The 18,478-nt window shown below is 34.0% G+C and overlaps 1 protein-coding gene across 6 annotated transcripts in view; it reads left to right on the top strand.

Moving 5' to 3' along the window:
• The window catches only part of LRBA (LPS responsive beige-like anchor protein), a 737,219-nt gene that overhangs the window by 658,412 nt on the left and 60,329 nt on the right, over positions 1-18,478 (top strand). For all 6 annotated transcript variants that reach the window (XM_039234337.1, XM_039234336.1, XM_039234335.1 and 3 more), the window contains one exon: positions 803-970. In XM_039234337.1, coding sequence (XP_039090268.1) covers positions 803-970 — 168 coding nt within the window. The remainder of the gene's footprint in view (positions 1-802; positions 971-18,478) is intronic.

Raw genomic sequence — 18,478 nt, 5'->3', positions numbered from 1 at the left:
TTTATGGTGAAATAATTTTGAAGAACATTAAATAATACAAATCTGAACACTTTTATGAAAATGTATCCAGTTTTTTAACCTTTTTTACATTTATAACTGTATTAAATGCAGCAAACATTTATTGGTACTTACTGTATGTTGGGTACAGTGCTGGTAACTTGGAATGTAATGATGGGTTGGAAGTGAATCTAGTGCCCATATCCGCTGAACACTTGATTATGTTCATTCATTATTTATTGGGCACTATTAATCACATCAAATGTCTGGTCTGGTTTGATATTAATACCTAGAATAATATCAGTAATTATACTTCAGAAATTGTAAGTATTCCTCCAAAGATCAGATTTGTTGGCATAAAACTCAGTTGAAATCACTAAATAATTTTATTTTAATTGTTACAGTAGACAACAAAAGGTTTATATCTAGAAAAATCATAAACAGGTGGATAGTAAATGTTTCATGTTTTCTCTCTTTGAAGCATGAATTGGGTACCTGTCAGGCCCAAGTTACAAGTTACAAGTTACAAATATCATAAAGACAGACCCAGTCCAGGCCCTCACAGTGCTTATAGTATCATAGAATAATACTGAAATGTAAGCATGCTAATATAATTCAGCATGACGAGTACCAGAAGGTTTCTAATTATAAACAAAGGAGAACAAATTTTGGTGGAAAATAGACCATCAGAATAAGTCTGTTCCCAGTAAATTTAGTAGAACTACTACATGTTCTAAATTTCTGCGTGTTCTAAAAACCAAATTTGGCATAATAATATGTTCTGTGCCCTTTTTTTTTTTTTCAGGCCCTGGAGAGTGAATTTGTTTCCTGCCAGCTTCACCAATGGATTGATCTCATTTTTGGCTATAAACAGCAAGGACCAGAGGCCGTTCGATCCCTCAATGTGTTCTATTACCTGACCTATGAAGGAGCTGTCAATCTGAATTCAATAGCTGATCCTGTATTGCGAGAGGTAAGTTGTCTGATTGGATCTCCTAGGTATATTTAGACAAAATAGACACTGGATATCATCTTCCACATGCCTTCAATTTGCTTATGATGAAACTCAAACCACATGAGTGTAGTGACTTACACATAATAACCTTTCAGTTTGTGATCTCACTGAGACTTAAATCCAGGACTTCCCTCCAACAAAATGAGTCAGTATGAAATGAGAGCTTCTTCAGTTTGAACCCATTAAGGGATCACCAATCATAGTTACATAGTAACTACATAGTAGTTAAACGCTACTCACTCCCTCCTACACTGTTGGTGGGAATGTAAACTGGTACAGCCCCTCTGGAAAACAGTATGGAGGTTCCTCAAAAGATTAACACTAGAACTCCCCTGTGACCCAGAGTAGCACTGTGAGGAATTTACCCAAGGGATACAGGAGTGCTGATGTGTAGGAGCACATGTACCCCAATGTTCATAACAGAACTCTCAACAATAACCAAATCATGGAAAGAGCCTAAATGTCCTTCAACTGACGAATGGATCAAGAAGATGTGGTTTATCTATACAATGGAATACTAGACGGCAATGAGAAAGAATGAAATCTGGCCATGTGTAACAACATGGATGGAACTTGGGGGTGTTATGCTGAGCGAAATAAGTCAGGCAGAGAAGGACAGATACCATATGTTTTCACTTATAAGTGATTCAGGAGAAACTTAACAGAGGACCATGGGGGAGGAGAAGGGGAAAAAATAGTTGGGGAGAGGGAGGGAGCGAAACCATGAGAGACTCTTGAATACTGAGAACAAACTGAAGGCGGATGGGGGGGAGGGGAAGAGGGGCGATGGGCATGGAGGAGGGCACTTGTGGGGATGAGCACTGGGTGTTATATGGAAACCAACTGGACAATAAACTATGAAAGCAAAAGAAAAAAATAAAAGGCTACTCACTAAAGTATTAGGAAAATAATAATTATTAAAGAAATAGATCGTAAGTATAAATTTATTTAAACATGATAAAACTCATATGTATATATATATATATATATATAGTACATAAACATGTATAACCATATAGAAGTTAATTGTAGGAAAGAACTCTAAACCTTTCCTACATCATCAAACTTGGGCTTAGAAGTTATTGAGACTTTTTTTTTATATTTGTCATTTATATTCTGTGTAAAACACTCAGAACTTGGTTTTGACAAAAACAATATTCACTAAATATTCTGTATTTAGCCTTGATTTTTTTAAAATTTTTAATCAATTATGTATCCCTCTAACTCCAGCCTATATCATGTGCAAATATTATAGGATTAAATGGATCACCTCAAATATCTTTACAATTTTAGAACAAAAGTATACTTAAGAAACCAAGATTGATTCATAAGGAGTTTTATATCACTTTAAAGGGAACATTATTTGTGGTAAGGTTTGCCATTTTTCACCAACACTTGATGCAGCCCTTTAGAATTCTACTTATGACCTACTAATATTGACAGTATATAATCATATATTTAAATGTAGTTGCTTGTATATATCAGTGCAGGGTTTATGAGCCAGATAAGAGTTAGTACACAAAGAAAAGTACCATGTATTAGATGCACTTTTGTCTTACAGTGCACAGGTTTTGAATTATTTTTCAGTTTAACTTGGAGCTGGATCAAATGAACTCTTAAAGAGTTCTCTAATTTTCTAACATTGTTTTGAAGATGTTCCCTACAGGGCTATTTTATTAAAGCAACAACAGATTGCATAGTTCCATATATGCAATTGAGGTTACAACAAACATACAAATGGTGTTATAAAACAATATGTAATTTCATTGTAAGTATAGAATAGCAGAGGCCAGTTTACTTTTTTGTTTTAAATATATTTGAACAATGTTAGTTTGTTTCATAGATGTCCATAATTCTTCACCAAATACACTACCTTTTTTTGTTTTTTCATGTTCCCTTATAGTAATTATTCATATATTTGCTTAGCTACTTTATGACTGAAATCAGATTATAGATTTGATTTTAGAAACTCCTGTTTTACTTGACATACCAGTGTATTACTTTATATTGTTATAATCTGTAATTTAAAATTCCATAATATTCTATAGAGTTGCTCTGAAGATATTCTTAACACTTTTTTCCAATGTAGGATCCTGTTTTTTGAAAAAGACTTTATTAGGTTATCCAAAATGATGTAACTACACCTTCCAAGTCATTAAAGTTGATTCTATATTTGCATGATAAAGAAAGGTTTTCAGCCAGTATCCTTGTGAAACTGCTAGTTAAAAAGTGAAACATTTAGGGGTGCCTGGCTGACTCAGTGGTTGAGCGTCAGACTTCAGCTCAGGTCATGATCTCACCGTTTGTGAGTTCGAGCCCTTCATCAGGCTATGTGCTGAAGGCTCGGAGCCTGGAGCCTGCTCGGATTTGTTGTCTCCTTCTCTCTCTGGCCCTCTCCCACCCACTTGTGCTCTCTCTCTGCCTCTCAAAAATAAATAAATGTAAAAAAAAATAAACAAGCAGTAAAAAAAAAATTAAGCGAAACATTTAGTGGATCTTTGTTTTACGGGCTTTTTTTCCCCTTTTCTCTATTTCACCCATTCCCCATAGCCATCTCTCCTCTGGCAACCCCCATTTTGTTATATGTATTTAAGAATCTGTTTTTTGGTTGTCTCCTTTTTCTTAGTTTGATTTTTTTTTATTCTTAAACTCCACATATGAGTGAAACCATGTAATATTTGTCTTTCTCTGACTTATTTAACATTATACCCTCTAAGTCTTTCTGTGTTTTTGCAAATGGCAAGATCTCATTTTTTATGGCTAAGTAATATTCCATTGTGTGTGTGTGTGTGTGTGTGTGTGTGTGTGTATACATACATATACATATATATACCATATCTTCTTTATCCATTCATCTATAGAAGGACACTTGGGTTGCTTTGATAGCTTTGCTATTGTACAAAACGGTGCAGTAAACATAAGGGCACCTATACCTTTTTTATTCCATATTTTCCTTGTCTTAGGGTAAATACCCAGTACTAGATTACTGGATCATATGATAATTCTATTTTTAATTTTTTGAGGAACCTCCATACTGTTTTCCACAGTGACTGCATCAGTTTGCATTTTTATCAGCAGTGCAGAAGGGTTTTGTTTTGTTTTGTTTTTTTCCTCCACATCCTCACCAACACTCGTTTCTTGTCTTTTTGATTTTTAGCCATACTGGCAGGTGTAACGTGGTATCTCATTGTGGTTTTGATTTGTATTTCCCTGATAATTAGTGATGTTGAGCATCTTTTCATGTGTCTGTTGGCCATCTAGAAGACATTTGGAAAAATAAATTCTTTATATACTTTGGATATTAACCCTTTATTGGATATATCATTTGCAAATATCATCTCCCATTCGATAGGTTGCCTTTTTGTTTTGTTGAGTTTCCTTTGCAGTGCAAAAGTTTTTCATTTTGGTGGAGTCCTTATAGTTGAATTTTGCTTTTGTTTGCCTTTCCTGAGGATACATCTGGAAAAATGTTACTATTTGATGTCAAGGATATTACTGCCTATGTTTTCTTGTAGGAGTTTTATGTTTTCAGGTTTGACATTTAGGCCTTTAATTCATTTTGAGTTTATTTTTGTGTATGGTGTAACAAAGTAGTCCAGTTTCATTCTTTTGCATGTAGCTGTCCTATTTTCCCAGCACCATTTATTGAAGAGACGGTCTTTCCCCCCATTGTATATTCTTGCTTCCTTTGTTATAAATTAATTGACCATATATTCATGGACTTATTCCTGGGCTCTGTCTTCTGTTTCATAGATGTATATATTTCTTTTCATGCCAGTACTATATTGTTTTGATTGCTACAGCTTTGTAGCCTGTCTTGAAATCAGGAATTGTGATACCTCCAGCGTTGTTCTTCTTTCTCAAGGTTGCTTTGGTTACTTGGGATCTTTTGTGGTTCCACAGAACTTGAAGATGACACAAACAAATGGAAAAATAATCCATGTTCATGGATTAGATGAACTTATATTGTTAAAATATCCATGCTACCCAAAGCAATCTGCAGATTTAATGCAATCCTTGTCAAAATATGAACAACATTTTTCACAGAACTAGAACAAATAATACTAAATTTTGGCTCTTTGTTTTTATTCTGGATTGACCTCTTCCTCACACACAGGTATATGTGATTTACATATAATATTTATAGTATAATGTAAAAGAGCACTGTCCAATGAAACTTTCTTCAGTGACTGATGGAAATATTCATTATATCTACACTGTCCAATATAGTAGCCACTAGTTGCATATGGCTGTTGTGCATTTGAAATGTGGGTAGTGTGACTGAAGAACTGACTGTCTAATTTTATTTATTTCTAGTTCATCCAAACATAAATAGCCCCATGTGGCTACTGGCTACCATATTAGATAGTAGAGATCCAGAAGAATGTCATATATCTTTGGTATTTTCTGAATCCAAATTCTAGGCATGTGGTTATACAATGGGAGAGTACATGTTTGTTATATTAACTCTGTAGAATATTTAAATATGAGTATTGTCCATTTAGACATTAGATATATAGTTCAAATATATGTATAAATGATAATTTTTCTTTCACTTTAAACATGTGGGGACTTCAAATAATGTTTTTTATTGTGGTGAAATGATAGCATAAAATTCATTATTTTAACCATTTTTAAGTGTAATTCAGTGGTATGAAACACTGGTATGAAACACATTCACATTGTTGTGCAACCATTACTACCATCCATCTCCAGAAGTTTTCCATCTTCCCAAACTGAAACTCTATATTTGTTCAAATAGTAACTCCTCATCCCTCCCACTGCCCTTAATCCTTGACCACCACCATTCTACTTTCTGTCTCCAGGAACTTGACTACTCGAGGTACCTCATCAAAGTAGAATCATATAATATTTATCCTTTTGTGGCTGGCTTATTTTACTTAGCATAGTATCTTCATCTATGCTGTAGCATGTGTCAGTATTTCCTTCCTTATAAGGATGAATAATATATCCATTGTTTGTGTATACTATATTTTGTTTATCCATTCATCTGTTCATGGACATTTTGGGTTGTTTTTACCTTTTGGCTATTGTGAATAGTGCTTCTATAAACATTGGTGTTTAAGTCTCTGCTTTTAGTTCTTTTGTATGTATACCCAAAAGTAGAATTGCTAGAGTGTATGGTAATACTATGTTTAACTTTTTGAGGAGCTGCCTTACCAAATAAGTTTTTAATATTTATTTTTCTAGATCAGCATTTGCTAAAGATTATTTAAAACTTCTGCTTTAAGTTTGCTTGGCTTCCTTTTTTATACCCAAAACCCCAAAGTGTTAATTATTAGCAAATTAAACTCTAACTGGAGAGTTTTCCATTTATCACACCCAAATTTATTTTTATGTTATATAAACACATATATATTCAGCATTCATTTAAAGAATATGGCATATTATGTTCTAAGTATAGTAGGTGCCCAATATTCTTGAAAGATGAATACAGTAGTTCCCCCCCAACCCTTATCCATGGGGGGATATGTTTCAGGACCCACAATGGATGCCTGAAACTATGGATGATACCAAACTCTATTCATACTATGTTTTTATTATACAAATATACCTATAGTAAAGTTTATTTTATAAATTAGGCATAGTAAGAGATTGACAACAATAACCAATAGTAAAATAGAACATTATAGCAAATACTATAATAAAAGGTGAATGTGGTTTCTCTCTCTCTCTTTCAAAATATCTTATTGTATTGTACTTACCCTTCTTGTGATGATGTGAGATGATAAAATGCTTACATGATGAGATTAAGTGAGATGAATGATGTGTAAGCATTGTGAATAGTGTTAGGCTAGTATTGACCTGCTGGTGTGGCAGAAGGAAGATCATTTGCTTCTAGACCATAGTCGATGACAGATAACTAAATCCACCAAAAGCAAAACCACAAATAAGGGAGGACCACTGTATATCATTTCATTACTTAATACTATTCATATAAATATGCATGATTAATTCTCAAAGTTTTCTGGATGTTATTAAAACAAATATAATTTTTTATTATAGCCATTCCATATCCTAGTGTTAAGTCTTGTGTTACAATGCAGTGTGATACAGTAGAATAAACAAACAAGCAAATAGATGATTGATAGATACATATATAGATAGGAGTTTAATTCCTAACCCTGATGGCTACTAGTTATGTGACTTGGATCTTCCTTAGACTGTGTTTCCACATATATAGAACTGGTATGAGAATGCTCACCCCATAGAAGACTAGACGGGAGTATAATACATGTAAAGTGTCTGGCATGGTACCTATCTTATCATAAGTATTCATCATTTGTTAGTTCCTTTCCTTATGTTGTTCTCAGTTAAACCCCTGGGTTAAGAAACACAACTATAAAAACTGATCATCATAAGATCATAAAATGGTAACACTAGATAGTTTATCAGAGACTGTTTCCTAGAAGACACATGCAGAGTTCATTGTAAAGTGAGGCAAGAAGAAAACAGAAAACAAGAATAGGTCATTAATTTATTCACTTATTTGAACATTTTTTAAAAAATTTTTTAATGTTTATTTATTTTGAGAAAGATACAGCAAGCAGTGGAGGGACAGAGAGAGAGGGAGATACAGAATCTGAAGCAGGTCCAGGCTTTGAGCTGTCAGCACAGAACCCAGTGCAGGGCTAGAACCCACAAATTGTAAGATCATGACCTGAGTAGAAGTCAGATGCCCAACCAAATGAACCTCCCAGGTGCCCTAATTTATTCATTTTTTAAACAACCTTTTACTAAACCCAAATTATATAAGGTTAAAAGTTGAACTCATCAGCTTGAGCTCATTGTCTAGCGTGGAAATCTGGATAAGTAAACAATTACAAATACTGTGATGAATTCAGTATAGAAGTAAGTACACTGTATGTGTCTACAAGCATATAGAATAGGCACTAAACCCAGACTGCCAGAATCCAGTCCTGTTTTCTGGGAAATGAGAGGCTCTAGATTGAAGGGTAAATGAGAACACTGAGTAGAGTCATGAGCAAGGGGTATCTGCACAGAAGAAAGTGTAAATGCTTTATGCACTTAGGTGAGAGAGATCATGATAGGAGAATCCAGTTAACCAAAGGTGATAGGGTGAGAAGGAGAGACAAGACCATACTCTAAAGGAAATTTAATGACATAAAAAGTAATTACAGCTGCACTATAAGGCAATAGATTATGTAAAATTGAAGGTTTAGTGACATAACCACATGTGTGTTTTAGAACCTGTTTGAAAGAAAGATTGAACAGATAAGAACTGAAAGTTACCCACTGGATTATTCTAAGAATCACTGTGTGATCTTACAGAAAGTAACTTAGAAGCAGTATATAGGACACAAGCAAGTAAACACAGTGAGAAAAGCAAATAATTGAAGGGAGAATCTTTAATCACTTTTTTGAGATATAGCTCACATATGATACAATTCACCCATTTAAAGTATACAATAGTTCTTAGCATATTCATAGAATTTTACAAGCACCACCACAATCTAACTATAGAACATTATCATCTCCACAAAAAGAAACTCCATCCCTGTTAGCAGTCACTCTGAGCCTTTTTTTCTTTTTTAATGGGTAGATATTTGACCACGATTCTGTGTTGATTGGGAAGATCCAAAAAGAGGGAAGTATGTCAAACATACATGAAAGAAAGCATGTCAATAGACTATCAAGCTCTATGAGGAACAAGAAAGGACCAAAATCAATGACACTGATAGAGATAAGCACTGGACATCAGGGAACGATACTGCCTTGTCTAAGAGTAGAGAGTAGAGAGTAAACCAGCCTGAGGACTGGTTTAAGTAAATGTGCATGAATGAGGGGAAAAGGCAACAAAATTATGTGGGTTTGTATTAATGTTGAGATAATATTTATGGAAATACCTAACATAATAATAGGTGCTTAATAGACGCGCAGTAATAAATGATTACTTTTCTTTCCATCGTATTTCTCTGTTGTCAACAGCAGGAGAGTGGGTGTACAAACACATTGACTAGAGAAGGGGTGTTTGTGTGTATGTGTAAATATACATATGGAGAGAGAAACAGATGGGCTTTTGCATGGCAAAATTACGGTAGAATATATAAAGAAGGATTAAAAGTGGAAGGGTGATTGGTGAAACTGTTAAAAAGTAGATCTAGGTTGGTTTGCATAGATGAGGAAGGTGCTGGTAAATTGGGAGAATATGCTCTTTCATTCATTTATGCAACAAATACTCATTTAATTCAAGGTACTAATAATACAGAGATGAGCAATAAAGTCAGAGAAAATCCCTCCCCTCATGGAATTCACAATGTAATGGGGGTGCACAGAAAATAAGCAATAAAGATTAATCTTAATTAGTGATAAATGCTATGAAGAAAATAAGGCTGGGTAACGGGATACAGAGTGAGTTGTGAGTATGGCACTATTTCAGAGAGTTTGCTCACAGACTGCCTCTTTATAAACATGGCCCAGGAAGGTAGCTCCTACTGCTCTAACCCTGCCATGCCATGTGCCTGGGCAGCCTCCAAGTCAGGTCTTGTCATAGCCTCCTGCTAAGTTGTAAAGCTCCCACTATTTCCCTTTCTTTGTTTTGCCCCCCACCCCGTCTCTCGGCTCCGCTCTCTTTTCTTCAGAATCTTGTTCCCCTTAGATGCTTTAACATCTCTAATACTAGTAGATTTGTGCAGACACTTGACTTCTATTAAAACATTATCTCTGTAAGATCACAGCATTGGGACCACAATAGATCTCTGCTTCTGCAGTATTAAAAGCAGACTAGACTAGACTTCTTACTGTCAGTATCTATAGTTTTACTTATTTCTGTTCACTAGTATATATATATTTAGTTAAACTTGAAACACTTAGATATTCACAGAGAGACAAGTTGTTTATGTACAAGTCATGTATTTACCTACTACTTGGGAAAAGCCTCATTTCTCTTGAGAAAGTTTTATTCTAGAGTGAATGGTTAATACATATGGCATAGTAAGTGATCATAAAAATAATCTCTCTATAAAAAAAGCACTAAACAATAGAAATAATAACTATAAGAGGGGGAAGAGTAATCAGAGAAACAGCCTGCAGCACATTAAACTTTTATGTTGTTTTTAATTTTTAGAAAACAGCTGGGTTATCAATATACAACTATGTCTGCATTTACATGTATCACACACCAGAGAGAATTATTTTTCAGACAAATGCACTATTTTTCTTTCAAATATCTATGACCTCCACTAAAAGATATGTTCTTATCTATAGCTTTTTATTCTAACAGACCTCTTTGCTCTTTATTTCTGTCTCTTTCATTATTTTTAATCTGTTCTATTTTCCAGCATATTATATATATATATATATATTCATTTTTTGCATTTAAAAAATTGAAGTATAATTGACATACAAGATTTTATTAGTTTCAGGAATACAGCATAATTGATATTTGTATATATTGTGAAATGATCACCACAGTTAAGTCTGGCTAACACCTGTCACCATACATAATTATGGAATTTTTTTTCCTGTGATGAGTATATACATTCTTTCGTGGACAAAATATAAATAAATAAAAGTTGGTTATTTTCTTACTGTTAATTCTACTGAAGTTGGTTTTACTTGCTTCTCTTCCTTCATACAATCTTATCAGTCCTTTCTGGGGTGCCTGGCTGACTCAGTTGGTAGAACATGTGATACTGGTTTTGTGAGTTCAAGCCCCATGTTGGATGTGGAGGCTTAAAAAAACATGTTTCTAACACCATTTCAAAAAAACTAAGATGAAGGAAAGAAGAAATTTAGAAAGAGAAAAATTAGGATAATTGAATTCAGAGTCAGATATGAGTAAGAATAAATAATTTTATTAAGGACAAAAACCTTCTAAAATACAAATTCATAAAATAAATATATAACAAATTGAGTATTAATTATACAAATAATTTTTCTTTTCCTAAAAAATGTAACATAAGTATTTACCTTATATATTTTATTTAAATATATTTAGAATATGATTTTATTTACAAGTGTGATTTTTAGAACAATCTTATATTCTTATCCACAGTTCAACTATCAGTTTTAATATAACTGATATTTGCTCTATCCAAAAGTTCAGAACTCTGTTATCTATCCCTTAATATAAAACATTTCATTGATAGAGTTTTAGTAGGTCAGGAATAAGTTTTTAAAGTTGTATATACAGTGATATGCTCCTCCTGAGATTTATACACTCTACATAGGAGCACAAAGGAGGAAAAGCCAACCCTGATTAAGGGGGTAATAACTGCCTAAACCTAATCCTTAAAAAATGAGGGCTTAAATAGGCTAAGCAGCAGAAAAGGTAAGGGCATTCAAAGCAGAGAATACAGCATATGGGAAGGAGAATAGTAGGGCTCTAAGACTGGAAAAAACTATGTGGTATGTGGGGAAGGTATGGGAAGTTGGTTAAAGAATCGCAGTGTTGACAATAGCCAAAATATGGAGTCCAAATGGCCATCAACAGATGAATGGATAAAGAAGATGTACATACATACACATACACATACACACACACACACACACACACACACACACACACACACACACTGGAGTATTACTTGGCAATCAAAAAGAATGAAATCTTGCCATTTGCAACAAAATGGATGGAACTAGAGGATATTATGCTAAGCGAAATTAGTCAGAGAAAAACAAATACCATATGACTTTCACTCATATGTGGAACTTAAGATGCAAAACAGATGAACATAAGGGAAGAAAAGCAAAAATAATAAAAACAGGGAGGGGGACAAAACATAAGTAGGTCTTAAATATAGAGAACAAATTGGGGGTTGCTGAAGGGGTTATGGGTGTTGGGATGGGCTAAATAGGTAAGGGGCATTAAGGAATCTACTCCTGAAACCATTGTTGCACTATATGCTAAAATTGGATGTAATTTTTAAAAAAGCAATAAAATAAAAAGATAGCAACTAAATTGATGGTTTCTCCAAAACATATTTGGAAACCATTTATGTCTTCTATCATTAATCTAAGCCACCAACATCATCTCTCTCCTGGCTAGTATTAATACACCTGGTCACCCCTTTCTGTCTAGAATCCATTTTCTACAGAGCTGCCAAAATCTTATTTTAAAAATGTAAATCAGATCAAGTCACTCCTCTACTTAAATCTTCCCCTTTCACAGTAAACATAGATTAAAATCCACTTTGATCCATGTGATTGTGCCCTTGCCTGCCTTTCTGATCTCATGCATGCTATTCTCTTACTCATTTGTGTGTTCTGCCATCATATGAAGGTTGTCATTGACTTATTAGCACCTTTTTTTGATGTTGCTTTCTCTGATTATTTCAGATTTTCACATTCTGGCTCCTTATTTATGCCTCACCTTAAAGGTCATCACTTCAGTGATGGCTTGCCTTCCTACATGCAATCTAGTTATCCTTTTGTTACTAATTTTAACTTAAAGCTAATGAATGTGGTATATATGATACAGATTATTTGAAATCTGTTGAGACTTGACTCACTTTGGACATAGTTAAGTTTCATAAATCTTTTTTTTTTTTAAACTTTTTGCAACTTTATTCTATTCTATTCTATTCTATTTTAATATTTTTAGAAGGGGGGGAGGAAGGGGACAGAGGAGAGAGAGGGAGAGAATCCCACGCAGGCTCCATATTGTCAGCACATCGAAGCAGAGTTCGAGCTCACCTGATGTGGGGCTTAAACCCACAAACCGTGAGATCATGACCTAGGCTGAAGTTGGATGCTTAACCAACCGAGCCACTCGGACGCCCCTAAATCTTGTGTGTATTTGTGAAACAATGGATGTGCTACAGTTTTTAGAAGTAGAGGTCATTTTACAGGAAGACATTAATGAGAAGTAGGGATAATTAGCAAATGTGATTTTTAAAATTATTAATATTAGTTATTGTTCTGTGTTAATTTTGACCTTAAAGTAAACAATTCCATACTACTATTTTTCAGTTCTTATGCTCTCTTTTTATATATTTTTTCTATTTCTACCCTCAAGCTATCAGTCTTGCTTCTTGTACTGTGTCAAGTATATCTTGTATATAGATATATACAGTAGCCATCTATCCCCCTACTCTACAATTTCATAGATGCACTAGCCTGAGAAACCAGATTTGATAGAACTAAATCAAAGAAAAAGTAAATAGGTTTGGTTACTTTATGAGATACATAAGCATAAACCACAGCAATGAAGACAACATGTTGTAGTGAAGGAACTGAAGTTCAGTGGAACAAAATAGAGCTTCCAAAAATAGGCATATTACATCTGAGCATTTTTGTTAAAAGTGGTATTTTAAATCACTTGGGAAAAGGCTATCATGTGTTCTATGTGATGTTGGGACACCTAGCTAATTGTTTAGATAGAAATTAATTTAGATTCCAGTTTCACATCTTAAAGTGGAAGAAATTGCAAATGAATTACATGTATTTGTTTAGAATAAAGATTATGTTATGAATATAAAAAATGAAACTACAGAACTTAGAAGATAATATAGGTGAGTAGTTTTATACTCTTGGAATGGAGAAAGCCCATTTTGTAAGTCCTTTATTAATATTAAAGAAATTGATGTACTTGGCTACATAAAAACTGAAGTTTGTATACATCCAGAAAAACACCTCAAAACCATAACAAAGTTTAGGAACAGTTGGTTTACAAAAGATGAAGTACAAGCCACAAATGATAAATAGTTCATCCTCACCAGTAATCAATAAAATTCGGTTTAAAATGTGACAATATTTTTGCCTTTTAGGTTACTTAAGATTAAAAATAATGAAAATCCTAATGTTAGAAAACAGACATTGTTATGAATCTTTAGTTTTTTCTTCCCCCCTCCTCTGGAAAAGGGTTCTGTTTTCACATTAGAATCTCAGAATAGTTTCTGGCAATTAAAAAAAAAAGAAAAAACAGCCATATTTGATATAGCCAAAATCTATATCAGTTTTTTAAAATATTCATGCATTATTTACAAAGAACATTAACCAAAGCAGTAATTGAACAAGTATGCAGAAAAATATGTTAAGTCGTATAGTTGTTCATAATAGCAAAAAAAAAGCACATATATGTCTAATAATAGAGCTGATTGAATAAATACTGGTAAATCCATACAGTACAATGCTATACCTAATCAAAAATATTGCTTTGGAAATATATTTTGCTACATTGCTGGGAAAACGTGTCATAAACAATTTAAATACAAGTTTTATATGTGTATGTATGCATAAGGACAAGTCTGGAATTATAGACTTCAAGATGTTTATATGGTGGTCTAACCAAAAATGGTCATTATCTTTGGTTAGTGAAATCATAGAATTCTTTCATTTGCTACTTTCTGTATTCTGAAAATTGTTTTTCTTAAAAATCAAGGAGAAAAAGCCAACCAATTCACAACTCTTTTTCTCTTTTGAAGAGGAAAAAGTCTCCTCTTGAAAATCTGAACAAGTAAGGCATGTTAACATGAGGATAAGGATATTGACTTTGCTTTTGGCTCTTCAGAAGTCTTTTATGATTACTTTCTGTTTTTTTGGTTATGTGAATATTTTAAACTTTTTCTCAGAAATCAGAGTACCTCCAGTCTCTTATTGTGTTACTTAATTCACTGAGCTATGATTTTTTCATACATTTAACAATATATTTCTTCACTTTTCCCATCATATTTGAGGAGGACCAAAAAGATCACTTCTACTTATATGGAAAATAGCTTAGATATATCACTGCTAATGGTAATTCTTGTCATCATTTTCTAAAATCAAGAAGGCTAGGGGTGCCTGGGTTGCTCAGTTGGTTAAGTGTCTGACTTAGGTCATGATCTCACGGTTTGTGGGTTCGAGCCCTGCATCGGGCTCTGTGCTGACAGCTAGCTCAGAGCCTGGATCCTGCTTCAGATTCTGTGTCGTCTTCTCTCTCTGATCCTCCCCTGATCACAGTGTGTGTCTCTCTCTCTCTCTCAGAAATAAATAAAAACATTTAATTTTTTTTAAAAAAAATAAAATCAAGAAGGCTTTTGGCCCAATATTAATGAATTCTAGATCTCTGGGTTCACTGCTTAGTTGTGTGTGTGTGTGTGTGTGTGTGTGTGTGTGTGTGTGTAATTAGTTATATGCTTTTAAAACTTATTCAGCAGATTGGGGCACCTGGGTGGCTTAGTCGGCTAAGCGTCCGACTTTCTCTTAGGTCATGATCTCGCGGTTCGTGGGTTCGAGCCCCGCGTCGGGCTTTGTGCTGACAACCAGCTCAGAGCCTGGAGCCTATTTCAGAGTCTTTATCTCCCTCTCTATCTGACCCTCCCCTGCTCACGCTGTCTGTCTGTCTTTCTCTCTCTCCTAGAGATAAATAAAAATAAAAAATAAATAAAAAATAAATAAATAAAAATAAATAAAAAAACTTATTCAGCAAAGCAGTGCATAGTAACTATAAAAATTTTAAATAATGCAAAACTATAAAGTAAAACAGTAGAAAGCCCCATCCCTAAATTTGTATTTTGTTAACTAATACCAGAGTCACATGCTAAAGTCAGCCATAATAGTTCCTATATGATGTGGTTTGATATATACAGAAAAAAAACCCTCTGCAACAGAATCCTTCATCTTATGCTAATGCTTAAAACTCCAGCATTAGAGATACAGTAATTTGATTACACATCTTTTTTTTTTAAACAACCCTTTCCAATCATTCAGCTCTTTGTGCACAGGATTTGATAATAGGTTTTGACAAACGGGGAAATACAGACACAGCACAGGATCTGACCTGCCATTGTGTGGGAAGTGCAGGGCAAATCTTGAGGTGTATGAAACGTTAGAAGAAGAGGTGGAGAGGCAGAAAAATACATTGCTCAGGTAGATAGATGTTGCTCAGGAACAACATTAACATGAGCAGTAATTGTCTGTGTTTTGTCATCTTGCACCTTGCCAGAAGTATTCACCACATTTCCTTCGGAAGGGTCATTTCTTCTTTACTTTTTAAGCAAAGACAGTGTTATTTTATGTTTATGTGAGTTCAGAAATTAGTTATTAATTTTCTTTTGAAAATAGAACTCAGCTCTATTTACATAGATGGATGGGGATGAGGAGGAGGAGAGCCATGATATTGCTCAATTTAAAGAATTATATACAATGGGTCTCACAATGTGAAAGTAAAATCTGAAAAATTTCCCCAAGTTGTGTTTAGTGTCAGTGGTTGGTTTTACCTCTTCCAAATTTATCCTTCCAAATGCTGTTTTAGCAACACATAATCACTCTGAGAAGGTCTGTTTTCCAAAAGCAGCAGCAGCAGTGTTTAAGTTTACATGACCCCAGTTTCATGACAGCAGTAGCAAATCAGATATCTTATCCAAGGAAAAGCATTTTTGGCTTAGAATTCAATCACTTTCATGGTGGGAGTCAACAACTTGTTTCAGCTCTAACACTACTGCAGAACAGTGCCTGCAGTGAATCTTTCAGAAAGCATAAACACAATTGGTATTTATAGCATTGTTAACATTTGTTAAATAGTTATGGGAATGGGCTATAAGTCTGTTTTAAGCAGGTGGGGCAGGAATCTTTGTTGTGACTGCAGTGAGATTTAAGACTAGGACAGTAAGACAACATGATTACTATGATTGTGGCAATAGAGTAAATTAGAATACAGTGAGTTAAGATTTCATACAGCCACAATTCAATGTTACAAAAATAATTCTGAAGTATCTCTGGCTAGCAGTATGTTACACAGATGGCATATTTGACACAGTGCAGGGCAGGAACTATACAATGAAAAGCCAAATAAACAGTAAGGATTAGTCAAGTTTTAATTGAAAACCTCCATAAAAAATAACTTGAAATTATGCCAGACTTTCTTGTATATAAAAACCACAGTAAATAAAGTTTCCCTTTGTCAACTAAATGAACATCCAAGTTGTCAGTAAAGCTGATTCTTGTATTTTGCTAGTTATTACTTCATATTGCAGTCTTAGTTCATAGGTGTAACTAAATTATACATGCAAGGATATAAAGCAGGCAGGGTATTAATATTTCTGTGATTTTTTTACCCTGTCAACTACCCAAGGAATTCGGAGCCATTCTATCATGCTGATGACTTCTGTCATGGACCCTTTTGCTTCAGATACCATCTTCATTCTAAATTGAGAATGTGAAAAGTAGTTCCAAAGCAAGTAATTGACTTTTTGTTCTCTTAATTTTAAACTAAATAAAGCTTCTAGAAATTGTTAAGATGAAAAAAAAATTGCATGGATTTGAAAAATCTGTGTAAGATTATTTACAAGTATGTTAGATTTCTAAATGTTCAGAGTAGCAACTTTAAAAGCATTGCTAATGGATGAGCACTGAGTGTTATATGGAAACCAACTTGACAATAAACTATTAAAAAAATAATAATAAATAAAAGCATTGCTAACAAAGATGAGGAAGTTTAGAATGTAATCACTGTTTTTAGTTTTCATTATTGTTGCAAAGAAGGAATTGAAATTCTGTTCATATTTGGGAAATTCTGGAGTCGTACAAATGTTTTTCATGTTAAGTATTATTAAACTGTACTATAACAGTAAATTTGTTTTCTTACATCTCTCTATCCCTGCCAGTACTGTTTAATTGGAGTGTGTGTGTGTGTGTGTGTGTGTGTGTGTGTGTACTGTCCTTCAACTCTAAGGTCCTTAAGATCAAAGATCATGTCATCTGATCCTTCACTGTACCTCATTTCATTATTCTTACACAGTAGATGCTCACAAATATTACTGAGAAAAAAGATTAAGTGATTTTTACCAAATGAATGATTAAATGATTGCTTATTTCCATGATAAAGTTTAAACACATTTGTCTGATTTTGAGAAATAATTATTTCATGTTCTGAATACAGAAAACTAACTCTCCTGATTTTTTTTTCTTTAAAACATTTGCACTACGTTTTCACTGCTTTCCTCTTAGTGTTGGCAACCTCTTTGAAGCAGCATTTCACTTATTTTTCTAGGCAGGCTGCTTTATCTACTCATTTCCAGTAGCTAGAGATGGAGGTGTTTTGAATGAGCACATCAATGTTCTAGACAGAGATACTGTTTGAAATTATCCATGAACACAGTGCCGCTGAACGTTATTGAGTGACGTTTGTTTCTGTTGGTTGTGTCTGCTCTGACTAGCTGGTTTCTTTCAGATTGGCACCTGGGATTATGCTGCAGTGGATGGACAGCTATAAGAAGTGGAGATTGTAGTAAGGCTGGGCTGAGCCTCAATTTAATGTGTGTCTGGAATGTATGGGTTCAGTTAAATGCACTAATGGGTTATCTATGCATATTTTTACAATTTAAAATTGCCTTATGTTTTACTTACTAAATTCCATATTATTGAATAAATTTATAAGTAAAAATCCCTCCCCTTCTCTAATGTTCTCTCTGTGCTGATTAATTACTGCATTCTTATTTTTTTAATAAGTTTTATTTAGCAAGCTACCCTTTATCTTTGTTCTTCATGTACTCCTTACCA

The sequence above is a fragment of the Hyaena hyaena genome, unplaced genomic scaffold, assembly GCF_003009895.1.
Source record: "Hyaena hyaena isolate Hyena2069 unplaced genomic scaffold, ASM300989v1 scaffold_89, whole genome shotgun sequence".
Classification (NCBI taxonomy): domain Eukaryota; kingdom Metazoa; phylum Chordata; class Mammalia; order Carnivora; family Hyaenidae; genus Hyaena; species Hyaena hyaena.
This window is presented reverse-complemented; position numbering and strand designations above follow the sequence as displayed.